This window comes from Equus asinus, chromosome 2, assembly GCF_041296235.1.
Source record: "Equus asinus isolate D_3611 breed Donkey chromosome 2, EquAss-T2T_v2, whole genome shotgun sequence".
NCBI lineage: Eukaryota > Metazoa > Chordata > Mammalia > Perissodactyla > Equidae > Equus > Equus asinus.
The window spans coordinates 6,265,591-6,280,166 of record NC_091791.1 but is presented as its reverse complement, the minus strand read 5'-3'; the positions used below and the strand labels follow the sequence as shown (position 1 = coordinate 6,280,166).

Below are 14,576 nucleotides of genomic sequence, written 5' to 3'. Positions count from 1 at the left end.
TCTGATATGTATCAGAATTACATTTAGAATTAACGTTACTAAAGGTTACTAAAAGGTTACTAAAGAGTACTAAAACATTTCTAAATCTTTACATATTGGGGGAAAAATAATATATCTTTAGAATTCTAATAGAAGAGAAAAACTTGAGTTATTGGCATTGGTGATTATCAAGGAGAATTTTTGAGGCCTGTTAAATCACTTTTTTTTCTGACTTTTAATTTACTTTATTAAAAATTTTTTTTTAAAATTTCATGACACCAGAATAACATTGCATAAGGTATTATCCAGGGAATCATTTCTCTCATCTTCCTCCCACCTCATCACTCACTGTAAATACTAAGAACAGAGCACTAAATACTAGACAAAAGGCTAATTTCCTCCACATGGTTCATGTTGTTAAAGAACTTAATATGCGCAAGTGGTGGTAATTGAAGCAGGACTGGAAGGGGCACTTCCACTAAGAGATAATCACTAGATGACAAAGGCTGCAAAGACTTCCCTCCAAGTGGGCTCTGGACAGGCAAGAATTGGCACCATTTCTGCCTACAAATGCAATTACCTCTCTGAACAGTAAGACTTCATTAGTCTCGAGGCTTTTAGTTCTGGAGGCTGTCCTGATCCTGCGCTACCCTCACCAGCTCTGTTTTTGCAGTACACCACAATCTGAAATTTCCATGCACATTTTTATCTGGAATCTTTGCAACCTTATATTTTATGCTCTTATGGGTAATGCAATGAATTATCAAAGATGATTTGAGAAAATGCAACCCACTAATTCTGCAAATTCCTCCTTCAATCTCCTAATATTAGGGTATTTTACTCATCTTTCCTGAAATCCCTCCAATCATTTTGGAAAAAGCTGGCAGAATTTAGGAACTTCCTACTTGAAAAGCAGTCAAAGACTGCAATGTACTGGAAAGTTCCCCAGCTGCTGTAAAGATGAGTGCACATGTGTAGCAAGGCATCCCCTTCCGTCCTTAGGCATGCTCTGGCTGTTTCCCCCTAGTTCCCGTTGGTTGTTCCTAACTTTCTTGCCTGGGGTGGGGGGCTCTAGAGAACACATCTAAACCTCCCACCTGGTACCCCTCCAAGATGATGCTGTCACCTCGGAGTCAGCTGTCCCCACCCAGGTCAAGCATCCTGGCTTCCTTCAGCTCCTCCTCATCTGCCTTTCCTCATTGTGTCTGTGGCCCCCACCTTTAGTACAGAAGGTTCCCTTTTGTCGGTGCTCTATTGTTACAGGGTCTTATGGTAGGGGGTGTGTTTGGGCTTGTCTTCAGCCAGATTACGACTCCTCGCCAGCTCTCAGCGTCTGGCACAAAGGCTGTCATCTCTAGGAGTCCCGTGCAAAATACTTGCTGAAGAAATGCATATAAAGCATCAAATGGAAAGGACTTCGGGTATTGTATCAAAATGGTTGTTTGAAATCCTGCCTGTGCCTGACCATTGATGGGTTATATCAAATGATGAAAATATGACATAGACCACAGGGCATCTGCAAGCTCCCTCCCTCTGTGGTGTTGAAAACAAAGTGATAGGCAGAGCCTTGGTGTTCCCATCCACTCAGGTTCTCAGCCCACTCACTGATGCACTGCATAATTATTAATGTCACTCGAGGCCAGCTGTGTGGTGGTTGACGATACAGAAATGAAGCAGGTGTGGGCAGCATCCCCCTGGAGGGTACTGTCACTTCAGGTCTTGTAACTAATGGTAGGAACTCTAACACTTTACAGGGAGACTTTAAATTCTGGTAAAGATTCTATTTAGTCAATCTGAGTCAGCATTATTATTATCTTTGAAATCTTGCTTTCATTCCCAAAAGGCTTTGAATTGAGGTTAGCACGTGCTCTTTTCATAAAAATGTGCAAATTTGAATTCAGGCCATTTTGTGGTGGTGACGATTATACGAATTAACCACTTCAGTAAAGGAGGGAAATGGTACATCTCATTGTTCTTCTCTGAAATAAATCTGAACAAAAGGTGACTCATCAGTGGTGTGACTCATAGATTAGTCTGACAAGAGAATTACCCAGATAGGCTGCGTACAAAGGCTGTCAACTGCTTATGAGCAAAGATTATATTAGTAATTTATCCTTAAAACATCTTCTGAAATAATTACAGCTTATTTTGACAGGAAATATGAATGATCATCCAGAAAAGTTTTACTAAAGAAAAAGGAAACTTCCATCTCTTTTAATCTTTTGTCATGCTGAGACGGTCTTTAATTAGAATTTCACACTTGGTCCGGATCACAATTGAAGGGATGTCATCGTGGGAAGAAATGTGATCATGTCAACCACCTCAAAATTCCCAGTTATGGAAAATATCACTTTTGATGCTTGGGGTTTCAGTGGATTAGTGAGCAGGGCAATCAATTCACTGCCCAAGAACGGTTGTTCGACTCTACGTAAATTGATTTGCCAATACAGGAATGGATGTTATTTGGTTGAGAAATGCCTTGTGACTGTCCACCCTTTCACCTCCATGTGTATTTTCTGTTGAAGCGCCCAGACCCATTCCTTTCATAATCGTATATCACTCCCTCATGGGATTTCAGAGCTGGAAGGGACCTACCTCATCCCTTAGTACAATCTTGCATGACTTAGAGATTTCATGGACATCCCACCAAAGAGAGAGTAGGGGTTCAGCCCTAGCCCCTGGGGCGCCCAGTACCTGAGCAGCAGACTCCAACAGGCTGATGTTTCCAACTTTTTGCTTGTGGTTCTGGCAGGCATTTTCTCCTGAAATTGCTTTAAGACCTTTTGTCCTTTTGATGTTTTTTCTAAGTCCTGTAGATTTCCCTGACAGACTTATTTTTTACAGAGAAATATGTACCGCCACCCATGGCAAAGGTACATATTTATTACAGGATTGTGTTGATAAAACCACAGGGAGCTGGGTCTTGAACATGGTTCCATTTGCATCTCCCTGGGCCAAGTGTTACTGGAAACACAATGGATTCTTATGCTGCTTGGAGAGGGTAATTGATTTCAATTGAAAAGCAGTGTGGAAATGCAAGACAGACGGGGTCAAATTCATTGACCTCCAGGGCTCTCTGCCTGCCAGCAAACAGGTATGACAAATTGCAACATGTAGAAATGGCAGCTATGATGGCCCCTCATGTTCTCCCAGTCTCTGGGACAACCACAGTCCTTTGGCATTTCAGAATTTCTTTACTTTGAAACTCCTTTAACCTATTGAATCGTGAGGTGCTCCAGGCATCCCAAAGGAAAGACCAAGAAGAGTGGCAGAGATGCTGGTGCGAGGACTCACAGGAACATCTCTGAAGTCTGGGATGCAGGCCCTGGTACCCGAGAGCCTGGGTGCCAGAGCCAGGCTTGGAACCAACTGCAAGGACCCTGACCTTGAGCTAAACTCATTCCTTCTGACGGGATCCTCTCTATAGAGGTGTGCAGGAATTGAAGGATGGCTTGTTTGCAAGTTTCCTTGGTAAGAAGAAATGGACTTAAATCATAAAGACTTTGAAATTTGGACACTTGCCCTGGCTCACTTTGGGTCTATACTTGTGAGATGTTGTGGCTGCCCATGTGCACAGCTACAGGGTCACCTGAACGGTGATTTCTCCTGCCCAAGGACTATTGAGTTCTGAATGCTTTTCTACCAAAGAAACCTCTAATCTTCATGAAGCATTTGACATTTGAGGATTGAACCATAGGGCTACCCGAAACCTGAGAAATCATCTGGCAGAATTCTCCCTTGCTCCGCCCATCCCTTTCTTTTTTGGCAAAAGGGAACCCCGAGGGAAGTAACCTATCTCTGTAACAACTGTCAGCCACCAGGGCCAACTCAGATAGACATGAGTCCTCCAGGAGCCAGAGGGAGCATTCCCTTCATCCTCTTATATCAGACTTTGATATTCTGATAGGATTACAGATGGCCCCTTAACCTACATGCTAGATTAACCACCACTACCCTGTCCCCTGTGACATAACTGACGCCCACACAGGCCAGATGCTCCTGGCGAACAGACTTCTCTGTTGTTGACCCGTGACCCTCTGTTGTTCCTTCTCCAGCTGCATGCTCACCAAGAGGAGGCTGTGTTTGAGTCTGTTTATGCCAGCTGTACTCATCATTGAAATGATGTGATTTATTTGAATGTTATGTAAACCAATGAAATATAACTGAGGCAAGAGAGAATGATTTCTGTGAGTTAGGTGCTTTGGAAAGAGGAGCGTGCTACAAAATATTGAGCGTGAAAAGGGGAGGAACAAATCAGCATCCAGAAGGATTCTGAATCAGGTTCTTTTCCAAGACCTCATTCCACTTCAAAGGAAGGAAAATGAGTGTGGTTCATGGAAGATAACCCCACTCAAGCGGGGGCGCCCACATTCACAGAAGACATCTGGGCCTCACCTCGAAACACAGGCATGGCTTTAAGTCACGTAATTGTAAAATCTCAGTTTATATGACTCCACCTCTTTTGACTGGTTTTCAATTAGTCAACCAGAAGTGGGCTTCACTCCTCTTAGCATCTATAGAGCTCAGAAAACTTTTGCCTCATGTCAATAATGAATGTACAGAGTAACTTAAATTTTAATTATTTCTAATATAAAGTGATAGGAAAATTGAGAAACACAGTTTGTTGAATATGTTCAACTCGGTAGTCATATCAAGACCTTGCTTGAATTAATAGTTGGAAGACTGTGGGAACCCCCCTGAAATGGAACCGTTAAGCCTTCCAGAGGAACTTCTGTCTGCAGCAGAAATTTGAGGTTGGGGGCATTTTAGTTGTTGTTATCACTCTGAAGGGAGGGAGTTTAAAATACTTCCCTGAAAGAAATCTAAAACTCCGCTTTCTCTCTAGTACCATCTCTCCAGGGATGCTTTGCTCTGTCTAGAGGCCTGATGGTAGGGTTGGCATGGCTGTAGATGGCCTCGTCTCTACTCAGTTCCTGAAGACGCACACCACCAAATCCACGGTCCCTACAATCGCATCTTTGATGAAAAGATCTCTGAGTAGACATGCGTTTTCCCAGTTCATGAGAGAGAGCCAAAGCGATCACAATGGCCCGATCACTCCACCTGGTGAGTCTTTGCTAAATTCTGGCGAATTCCTGTGGTGCTGGGACACTCACAGGTCTTTTGAAAAGTGGGCCAGTGGCTGGTGTATTGGGATTCATGCAGAATGGTGGTTGAGTCAGTTCTAAATTCCTGAAGGCTAATTCCTGAAAAAGACAAATTCCCGTCCTTCACAGGCTTGTTAAATCACTTTTAATAGCACTTTTAATGTATGTTACTTCTGGATTAGAGCTAAATTTATTTAAATTACTTCAGTTACATTGGAGAATGTCCTAATAAATTCTTTTTTCAGTTCCCCCACAACATGTTAAATGGGTTTATGCTCATCAAGCTCACTGTCTGAACCTTTTCTGAAAACTCTTTTCACTTCTGCTTTGTTGCATTAAAAGACTGGATGAGCTTCAGCTCCCAAACTGACAAAAGCTCAACTGTGAGGATACCTGGCAAGGCTGCACCTTCCTCCCTTCTTGTCCTAATTGACTGATGTTGGGGCAGGTTTATTTTATGCTAGGGTTACGTGGCTTTGCTTTCTTGTTGATTGAAAATTCCTTTCCACCATATGAATGTAGTGAAAAGATTTCCACTAACCAGACTTCTCTGATAAGTTGCTATCTCTGAGAAGATAATTTGTAATGTGTAGGAGTTCTTGCTAAACAAAGCTTGCCTGGGTGCTTGCTCTTCACCTCCTCCTTGTTAACAGTGGAGAACAATTAGGGGGCTTGGCTTGCTGGGCCAGGGCTGCTGCAGGGTCCTGGCTCCCTGCGTGCTGCTAGGGGCCTTTAGCTGTTGGCATTTGGCTTTCCCTAGACCCTCACTTGGTGATGGTTCCAGCAAGGCAGGCTTTCTCAGTTCCGGCTCTTTTGACATTTTGGATGACACTCTGCTGTTGGAGGCCGTCCTGTGCGTTATGGGATGTTAGCAGCATCCCTTGCTTCTACTTACTAGATGCCAGTAGCACCTCCCTAGTTATGACAGCTGAAAATGTCTCCCTCCAGACCTTGCCAGATGTCCCCTTGGGAGGCAGAACTGCCCTCAGTGGAGAGCCCCTGCAGTAAGGACTGTGCTGGTGTGACACCTGGTGCTCATGTCTGCCTTGTGGTTTCTTCTGCCTGCTCCCAGACAAGGTCACCAGGTGGTCCAACTCTGCTTATAAAGAACCTGGAGCCCTGTCCTGGATTGTGTGATGGGTTCAGGATTGTGTGGACTCAAGGTTTTTGCTATATTGAAGACGTTTATGCCCTCCTCCTGTCTCTACCTTCTTGATGAGAGGATGGTAGCTTTGAAGATCTTTCTAGAAAGTGTATTTGGTGGGAGATGGGAGTTCCTTTACATATATTTAGATATTTAACTATGCAGTTAGAATTGTTTCTGATAATTGGACAAATCAACTAAATTGTTCTTCAGGCTTAATTTCTAAAAATGAACTAAATTATGACATTTCTTTTGGCTCTCATATTTTGTGAAAATTACATTTCTGAAAAGAACAAAAAGAGACAGTAACCTCTCTGAAGGTTGTAACCATGTCTTAAAATACTAAATTATTGGCGCCGGCCCCACGGCTGAGTGGTTAAAGTTCTGTGCGCTCTGCTTTGGCTGCCCAGGTTCGTGGGGTCGGATCCCAGGTGCAGACCTACTCCACTCATCAGCCATGCTGTGGAGGCGTCCCACATACAAAGTAGAGGAAGATTGGCACAGATGTTATTAACGCTCAGGGCTAATCTTCCTCAAGCAAAAAAGTAAAAATAAAAAAACCCTAAATTATTGCCAAAAGCCTAATATGGCTTTTGCTTGTTGCAAGTTTCTGCTATATTCTTATTGATACTAGTAGTCTAAACACACTTCAAATGAAAAAACATGAATACCAGCTGTAGGGGTTCTAGACAGGGGTTTATGCCCCAAGGGACATATGTGCCATAATACTTGTGAGTTTCCAGGAAGTAAATTGCACATTTGGTGTGAGCAGCCTGGGTTCTTCTGTGGTATTCCTCGCACATACAATTTGGTTTCCAGGCTTTGATCTATACCATCTGAAGGGTTTATATTTCACAGCCTTTCTGGAACACACAGTACAGTGCTCATGGCTATCGATTCCAAGGGAGCAAGCTATCAAACTTACACCAATTTTTGTAACCACTAAGATGCATTTGCAAGAAAAATGAATTCTAGCTCTCCCTCATCCCATGATCCTATACCTGGGGTTGAGTATTTAGAAGTAGCTTAGAATTATGGTCAGGTAAGGTCCTTTTTGTGTGATAGAATCATCCCAGCATGGCCCCAGATGGTACTTGCATTCGTGGGTAAACATCATTTGTCACTCATAATACAAAAGTGGGAAGAGGAGAATGTTAACATACCTATAGATAATACATGCACTGTTCCTGCATGTGTCACAATTAGCTGTGTCTTGCCCCGTCCGATATGAAAGCCTACAAGATAAGAACAGGAGAGCATTACAAGTGGTGGCTGGTGGTTGCTGGCTTTTATAGAGCAGACACCTCAAATCAGATGCTTTCCCAATGCCACTGCTCGTCATGGTAATGGAAATTAATTAATGTGTATTTCCCATTTTGCTCCTGTCTCTGCATTTATTGTACACAACCAATGCAACGTCTACAGCTAAGATGATATTTAAATTAAATTTAGAGTGTGAACATAAGCTGGTAGATGAAGTAAATAATCTGATTAATCTGATTTTGTTATAAGCAGAGGGAATTTGGGATGTTTTAGTGCAGCTTTATATTTATGGCGTTTTGAAGAAACTTGGAGGGAAAACCAACCCCAGATATTCTGACTCGGTGGCTTGTTTTTGCCCCACTACCTCGTTGCTTGTTAAGAGTACACGTCCGCAAATTTCCACCCTTGGGCCCAATCCCTCCCTCAGCCTGACTTGGTCCAGGAAGCTAAGAGTGGATTTTACATTTTTAAATGCTTGAAAAAAAAATCAAAAGAATAATAGTATTTAGAACGCATGAACATTAACGAAATTCAGATTTCAGTATCCAAAAATAAAGATTGCAATTTTGTCAATAGAAAATAGTGAATATTTTTATATAAGTTCCTACACAATATCCTTGATTTTGCCTCGTCTATGGCAAATTCCAGAATATTTATTCTCTGGCTCTACAGAGAAAAAGTTTGCTGACCCCTGTGGTGGAGTATCCTATTGCTGTAGTCATGCCTTCTGATTTCCTTGCTGTGCCTATATTCTCCGGTGAGTTCTGTCAGTCCTATGAGGCCAGACAGATTTGCTTTTTGCGAGGGAGATGCTAACTCTCTTCCCTCTAAAAAAATAACCTTAGAGTATTTTTTTGGAGTATATTGTGAAAGGTTGTATAAACTTAAAGGTTTGATAAGCAGGATTTTCTTGACCAGGCCTTGAATAACTCTCAGCCCAGTCACCCCAAGAAACTAGTTTGGGGGTGCTTTCCCAGTGTTTCTTGTAACCACTTTGCTGACCTTTCCTCTGTGATATTTTTAACAGGCAGGAGTATTTTTTCGCAGTATTACTTTGTACCCAGGGACAAATATGATAACCAGAATCTGTTAAATTCGTGGCAGAAGAAAAGCTTTCATCAGAATTGGCTTATACACACTCTGGGGGCAAATTTACATTTATAGAGTCACTCAATGTAGTAATAGTGTGCACAGAAGGTTTCCTGTCAACATTGATTGTCAATATTTTCATCACCTTCAGTAAGCAAACTTTATGCATCATGGATTTTGAATTGAAAATAACTTTTGTTTTCCTCATTATATTTTGTGTTACGTAAACATTTGACAAAAGGATTTTCCACTCAGTGCCATGATGTCTCAGTGACCTTCGGTAAACTCAGACTTGACCTTTGAATTCTGTGTGTTTTATTTTATTTGTTAATAAAATGACCATATTCTGCCCCAAAATCATTCTGCCAGTCATTGCCTGTGACCCATTGTATTTGAGCCGGAACTGGAATCATAGTGTGGTTGCATTTGTGTTGACCTTTGTCCACCATCATTTCTTGTATTGAGCTCCTTTGATGCCCACATTGGGCCTTTTCCCCTCCCCTTGCCTTTGTCAGGAGAGAGGAGCAATAAAGAGCCTGTGCCTTACACCCTCCCTTTTTCTTCACCAGACACGGCAACTGTTTTTCTTTTATCCCTTTCCTCTTGATGACAGGCCTCAAGAGTACATTCCTCCTGAACCTTTCCACCTGGCTCCAGATTTGTCGAACCCATTCCAGGGTTCTTTCCTGTCATGACACTGACCTCCGTTCCTCCGTGCCTTATCTATATATAATGCCTTTCTCCATCCAGCTGATTCTACTAGAGCTTGGCCCTAAGCTCATTTCTGACTAGGGTCACTTTGTACAATATTGTGCACAGTACTTGAGCCCATGTCCTAGCAATGACATGTCTGATGTGGAATGTGTTGTAAAACTGTTGGGTTGGGTTGCAGATGAGAGACTGCTGCTATTATTGTGTAGTAACTGCCAGCCAGGGGAGAAGATATATAATAGTTGTCTAATATGTGCTAGTCACATTCCAAAGTTTAGGTTTTTAAAAGAAAACAGACAAAATCAGGGGTCATTTCTTAACCTTTATCTGAGGAGCACTCTTTCTGGGTTCCAAGGTATGAATTCCAAGCTCACAGAACCTTCCTGCCCTAGACCTCGGGACAAATCTCTATCAAGCCTCATCAATACCAACACCCCTTCCTTGCCTGGTAGCATAGATTCCCAAGTGTCTCACTTACATTAGAGCCTTGAGTCCTCAAATTAATTATGCTATCCTCATTTTACAGAAGAGAATACAGTAACACTTCAGGTCCGAGATCTCATTATTCTTAGACCCCAGGCTTCAGATGCTCTGCGATACCCTGTTTGTACCTGGGGACTGGTGTTCTGCACTATGTGTAACTGGCAGCTCAGGAGAGTCAATGAATCCTGCAATGACAGGACAAGGGCTTCAAGTACCTGAAATGCACAAAAGGATTCTCTTGCAGGACCTTGGAGTTCTTCAGTTAGAAACTGTTTTTTAAAGCTCTTTCTGAAAAGACTCTATTCTTATGACCTTGTAGAAAGCACATATATATATTTTTTTACCCTGTTACAGTCAATAAGCAAATAATTATTAAGTGCCTACTAAGTATTGGGCATTATTCTAACCACTGAGGAGACATTTTTGAATAAGACAGAGTCTTTGTCTTTATGAAGCTTATAGTAGAGCAGGAGAGGCAAGCAATACATAAACACACGAATGAATGGATGGATAGACGGATGGATCATTTTTGATACTGCTCTGTGTTAAGGAAGTGTTGTGAAGGGGTGGCTTTGGCTAGCACATCAGTGACATGACATCTGAAATGAGACCTGAATAATAAAAAAGCAGTTAGTCATCTGAAAATCCAGGGCTGAATGTTGTAAGCAGAAGGACCATCACGTGTGAACATCCTGCAGTGGGAATGATGTTGGCATGTTTCCAGGATAGAAAAGAAGGCTAGTGTGGCTAGAATAGATGGAGCAAATGGGGATGGGGAGAGATGAGATCATGTAAAATAGGAAGCTCTTTGGACAATATTTTAAATTTAATGGAAAGCTACTATAGAGTTTTTCTTATAGGTGGGTGAAAGAATGACATGGAAAACACTTCCTCTTAACTTTTACTGTCACCCCTCTCCTTTTATAATATAATTTGCATTTAATTTCCTTTCTCTTCTTTCATTTACAACCCAACCTAACCCACTCAAACCTGAGATACAGTATAGTCTGGTTGATGTCTGTTGATAAGAAGCAAATGAGTCATCATGTCTACTTTATATGGAGATGTATCCATGGTGACTCTTTTCTTTTTTAGCTAGTTTAAAAGAAAATAATTGGTGGTCAGTCATATTTCCACCATATCTGTAGTATGAAGATGCAGTATGAAGAATCTGAAGTATTTTCAGGATCTCATTGCCATGAACTTCTCTTGCAGAGACCCTTCAGTATGTTTCTAAGGTTTTGTTTAGGACCTTTCTTGTGTTTTAAAGGATTCAAATGTTTGGACTCCGTAAAGGTAGCTTATAGAAATAGAGGTCAACGAGAGATTAATTTGAGGGTGAAATTTAAAGTATTGCCCTTGCGTCATGTGGTCAAGTTCCAGGCTGCCTCCAGCAGCTAATGTCAATCAAGGTATGCCTGCCAAAGTTTTATTAAGCATGAGGATGTTCCCAGTAGAGAGCTTAAACTATGTAATCCATTGTGCTTATTGCTTTGATAATCCATCTAATAGTCTTTGGAGCTTCCAAGCTGTGGGGGTTTAGCTTCACTGATAGTTTTGTGGTCACATTAATAATTGTGTTGCAGCATCTAAATGAATATGTTCTCCAAATGCAGACAAAACAGATAAGTTCTTTCTACAGGACGGGGAACATAAAGTGCTGTGATGGAATTTCCCTATTTTTTCCTTCTCAATTGGAAGCAAGTCATAAAGCCAATACTTAGAATGATTATCTTTCTAGATTTCCACTGCCACAAAGAGGAGCAATCCAAAAACTCTGAAATGCTGGAGCAGATACTTCTCCAGTGACAGCAGGGCTAGAGATCTTTCGTGATTAAAAGTTTGGAGAAGAGAGAGCTTAGATTATTGATGTAAAAGCTGCAGAGGAAGAACATCTCAGTGAAAAATTAGACTTTTTTTTTGTCTTGCAGTTAATTGCTACTGTTGTAAAGCTCTCTTCTTTTTTGTTTTGAAGAGCTTATACCTAATATAGGTTTATCATCCTGGTCCTGTCACAATGCCTGGTACACCCTAAGTGTTTGGTTAATATACACTTGAACAACTAATAGAGTCAGTCTTTGCCTTCTCATATTGAAGCCCAATAACAGATAAATCTAATGAAAAAATTCCAAGTAAGTGCAAAAAGCAAATGAAAAGTATAAATTTTGAAAAGCTCTGGTCCTTACTTTTTTCCCAGTACGAACCCCTTTGGAGCTCAGTGATAAGCACGCTTATTATAAATATGGATTTTTAATGCATTATTTTTTGTAGACATCATTATTTATTGTCCCATTACAGTTACTTGCCATTTGTCTGTATTTTCTGGTCTTAACAATGTATATAACTTGAGTAAAATATTCAGCACCAAGGACAGCACCAGAGCCAAGAGTCTATGGTGCTGTCTTTCAATACTTTTTCTTTTCTCTCCTGTTGACCCTCTTGGCCCCTATCCCTCCGTATCACAGTTCTAATCCAGGGACCAATTCCAGGACCTTCAACCTCTCCTCGCTTGATGCCCTTTGGACATTAATGGGTCAGGGTAGCCAACTAGACATGAGTAATGAAATTCAAAGGGGGATGTAAAGAGCATGGACTCTGTGAAAGCACGAGGAGGAGGAGTTGTGCCTGATTTGTTGAAGCAGAAGGGATTTGGACAAGCTAATTTCACAAGGTGGTTTTGGTGGAGTCCAGTTTTAGAGTCATTTCCATTTCTGCTTCGTAGTGAATCAGATTTCTTCACAAGAACTTGCTCTACTTTAAAGAAAGTAAAATGAGTGTCATTTAGGAAGACAGCATGGAACTCTACTCGGGGTACTCCCATTCGAAGAAAACATCAGGGCCCCCTTTCTTTAGCGGCCTGGAATTCTCAAGTTTAACTCAGCATGCAGTTTATCACTTTTTCTAGCTACCTGAGGCTTCTTTGCAATAATCTGCTCCAATTCTTTAGTTGTCTTTATAAAAAATTCCTGATAATAAAAATATACTTTTGTATATTTATATAAAAAAGACAACCTCAGTGATAATTTTGGGTATGAAAGTTTTCAGTTATTCCTGTTGCCAATCACAGCAAAAGAGGCAATGGGGAGTGGAATTAACAGCAACAACAATAACAATAAAGAAGGAAGGCACGTGGCAGAGCTGGTGTAGCAGTTCTTATAACAAAGCCGTGGGAATGATAAAGGAAGAAGGATGACTGCCAGCTTCAGCCTGAGCTATACCACGGCTGTGTCCTGGGAGGCAGGGACCGAAGAGCAGGGGACAGGAGTGACAGACAGCATCTGCTTTTTCATGAACACATCACAGGGAGATCTAAGACAGCAGGGCCCTAGGTGGTAGGAAAGGATGCTGAGAAATGTCAGAGAAAGGTCACCAGAAGCTTTCTTCCTGGCCACATATCCAAGCTGCTCAGTGTCTCTGAGACCTTGAAGATGGGGCCTGAGAATCAGGACTAACAACTCTGAGTCCTCCTCCCCCGAGTCCCCCCCCCCCCCCCCAAATATTTGGTGAAAAAAGTCAGGAGAGGGAAAAAAAAATACATTTCTTACTGTGCCTGTTATCAGAAGCAGCAAAGTCCAGCAAAATTATAAGCATCTCAGAGGAGAATGGTTGGCAACTGGAAATTAATTCTATGGTATTTAATAGTAATTACATTGGATTATTGGATTGACTTTAATGTGCTGTTTCTACTGCCACAGCCCCACAACACTATTTTCTCTGTAAGATCTTAAGTTCTCAATTGGAAATTCTCTTCTTGCCTTCTTGAGTAACTGTGGATGGGGTGTTTGGTTTTAGATTTCAGAAAAGCATTCTTCTCTGAGCTACCATCACAGGTGTGTTAGCATGCAGCTGCTGCAGGCCCCTCCTCCAGCGTTTCACTTTCGCACCGAGTGCAGGGTGACCCAGTGCGAGTGACCTGGTTACTAATTTGCTGGTTTTTTAAGTGGCATGTTGATTTTCAGCAAGTTTAGAGTTTCTACCACGTAAGCGAACGGCATTTTGGGTAATCTAAAATCAGGGCGTGATCCTTTAATTGCAGTCGTCAAAACACGAGTTACATAGGGTATTGGAATTGTCATTTTGCATTAACTCAAAGGTACATGTTAAGCCCTCAGCTAGAGATGGTGGTTGCTGCACAAAAGAACACGGCACAGTCTCTGCTCTCAGTGATAATTCTAGGCACTTGTTTAATTTATTCTCTTAATTCTGATCTCTCTTGTTCCTTTGGCTTTCTCACTGGGTGCCAAAAACCGTTTTTGTCTTCTGCATTCTAGTCCAGGTTTTTGCTCCAGCTGTCCCTTCATGATAACTAAGCCATCATTTATGTCAGCATCTTATAGGGGTTTTTCACTTAATAGTCTCAAAGTGGCATTAATTAGAGGCATAAAGTGATACCACTACTGTTGTGGGGAAAAATTAAATTTCAAAAAGTAGTCAAAGTCACCTGTTTTCAGTGACCCCCTCCTATGTTTGAAGGCCACCCCCGGCAGTAGTTTTGTCTTGTTCCTAAGGCTACGTTCTCACTAGGAATTTGGCAGGTTATGCCCTGGAAGTGTAGTTATTTCATGTATCAGCTGTTCAGGAGCTAACGTGAATTTAGCTAACGTGAATTCCCCATATATCCATGGTAACTCAACTATTCTCTTTTAAGCACTTGAGTGGTTAAATGCCAGGAATTGGGGAACATCTAATTTAAGTTTGTTATAAGAACATGAAGTCGATTTTCCTAACAAACACCAAGATTACCCATTAGTCAATAAAAGGCAGTACTGGCCTTCGTTGGCAATGGGAGGACCAGTTCC

General features: G+C 41.6%; 2 protein-coding genes across 5 annotated transcripts in view; one reads left to right on the top strand and one right to left on the bottom strand.

The window, feature by feature from the left end:
- DOCK1 (dedicator of cytokinesis 1) overlaps positions 1-14,576 on the top strand; it is a 505,440-nt gene that overhangs the window by 213,997 nt on the left and 276,867 nt on the right. The window lies entirely within an intron of this gene.
- The window catches only part of INSYN2A (inhibitory synaptic factor 2A), a 59,512-nt gene that overhangs the window by 10,981 nt on the left and 33,955 nt on the right, over positions 1-14,576 (bottom strand). Inside the window, exon 3 of one of the 2 annotated variants that reach the window (XM_014829416.3) lies at positions 7,395-7,466. The exons of the other annotated variant lie outside the window; for it this stretch is intronic. Within the exon in view, the coding sequence (XP_014684902.3) occupies positions 7,395-7,466 (72 nt within the window). The remainder of the gene's footprint in view (positions 1-7,394; positions 7,467-14,576) is intronic. 2 annotated transcript variants of the gene reach the window in all.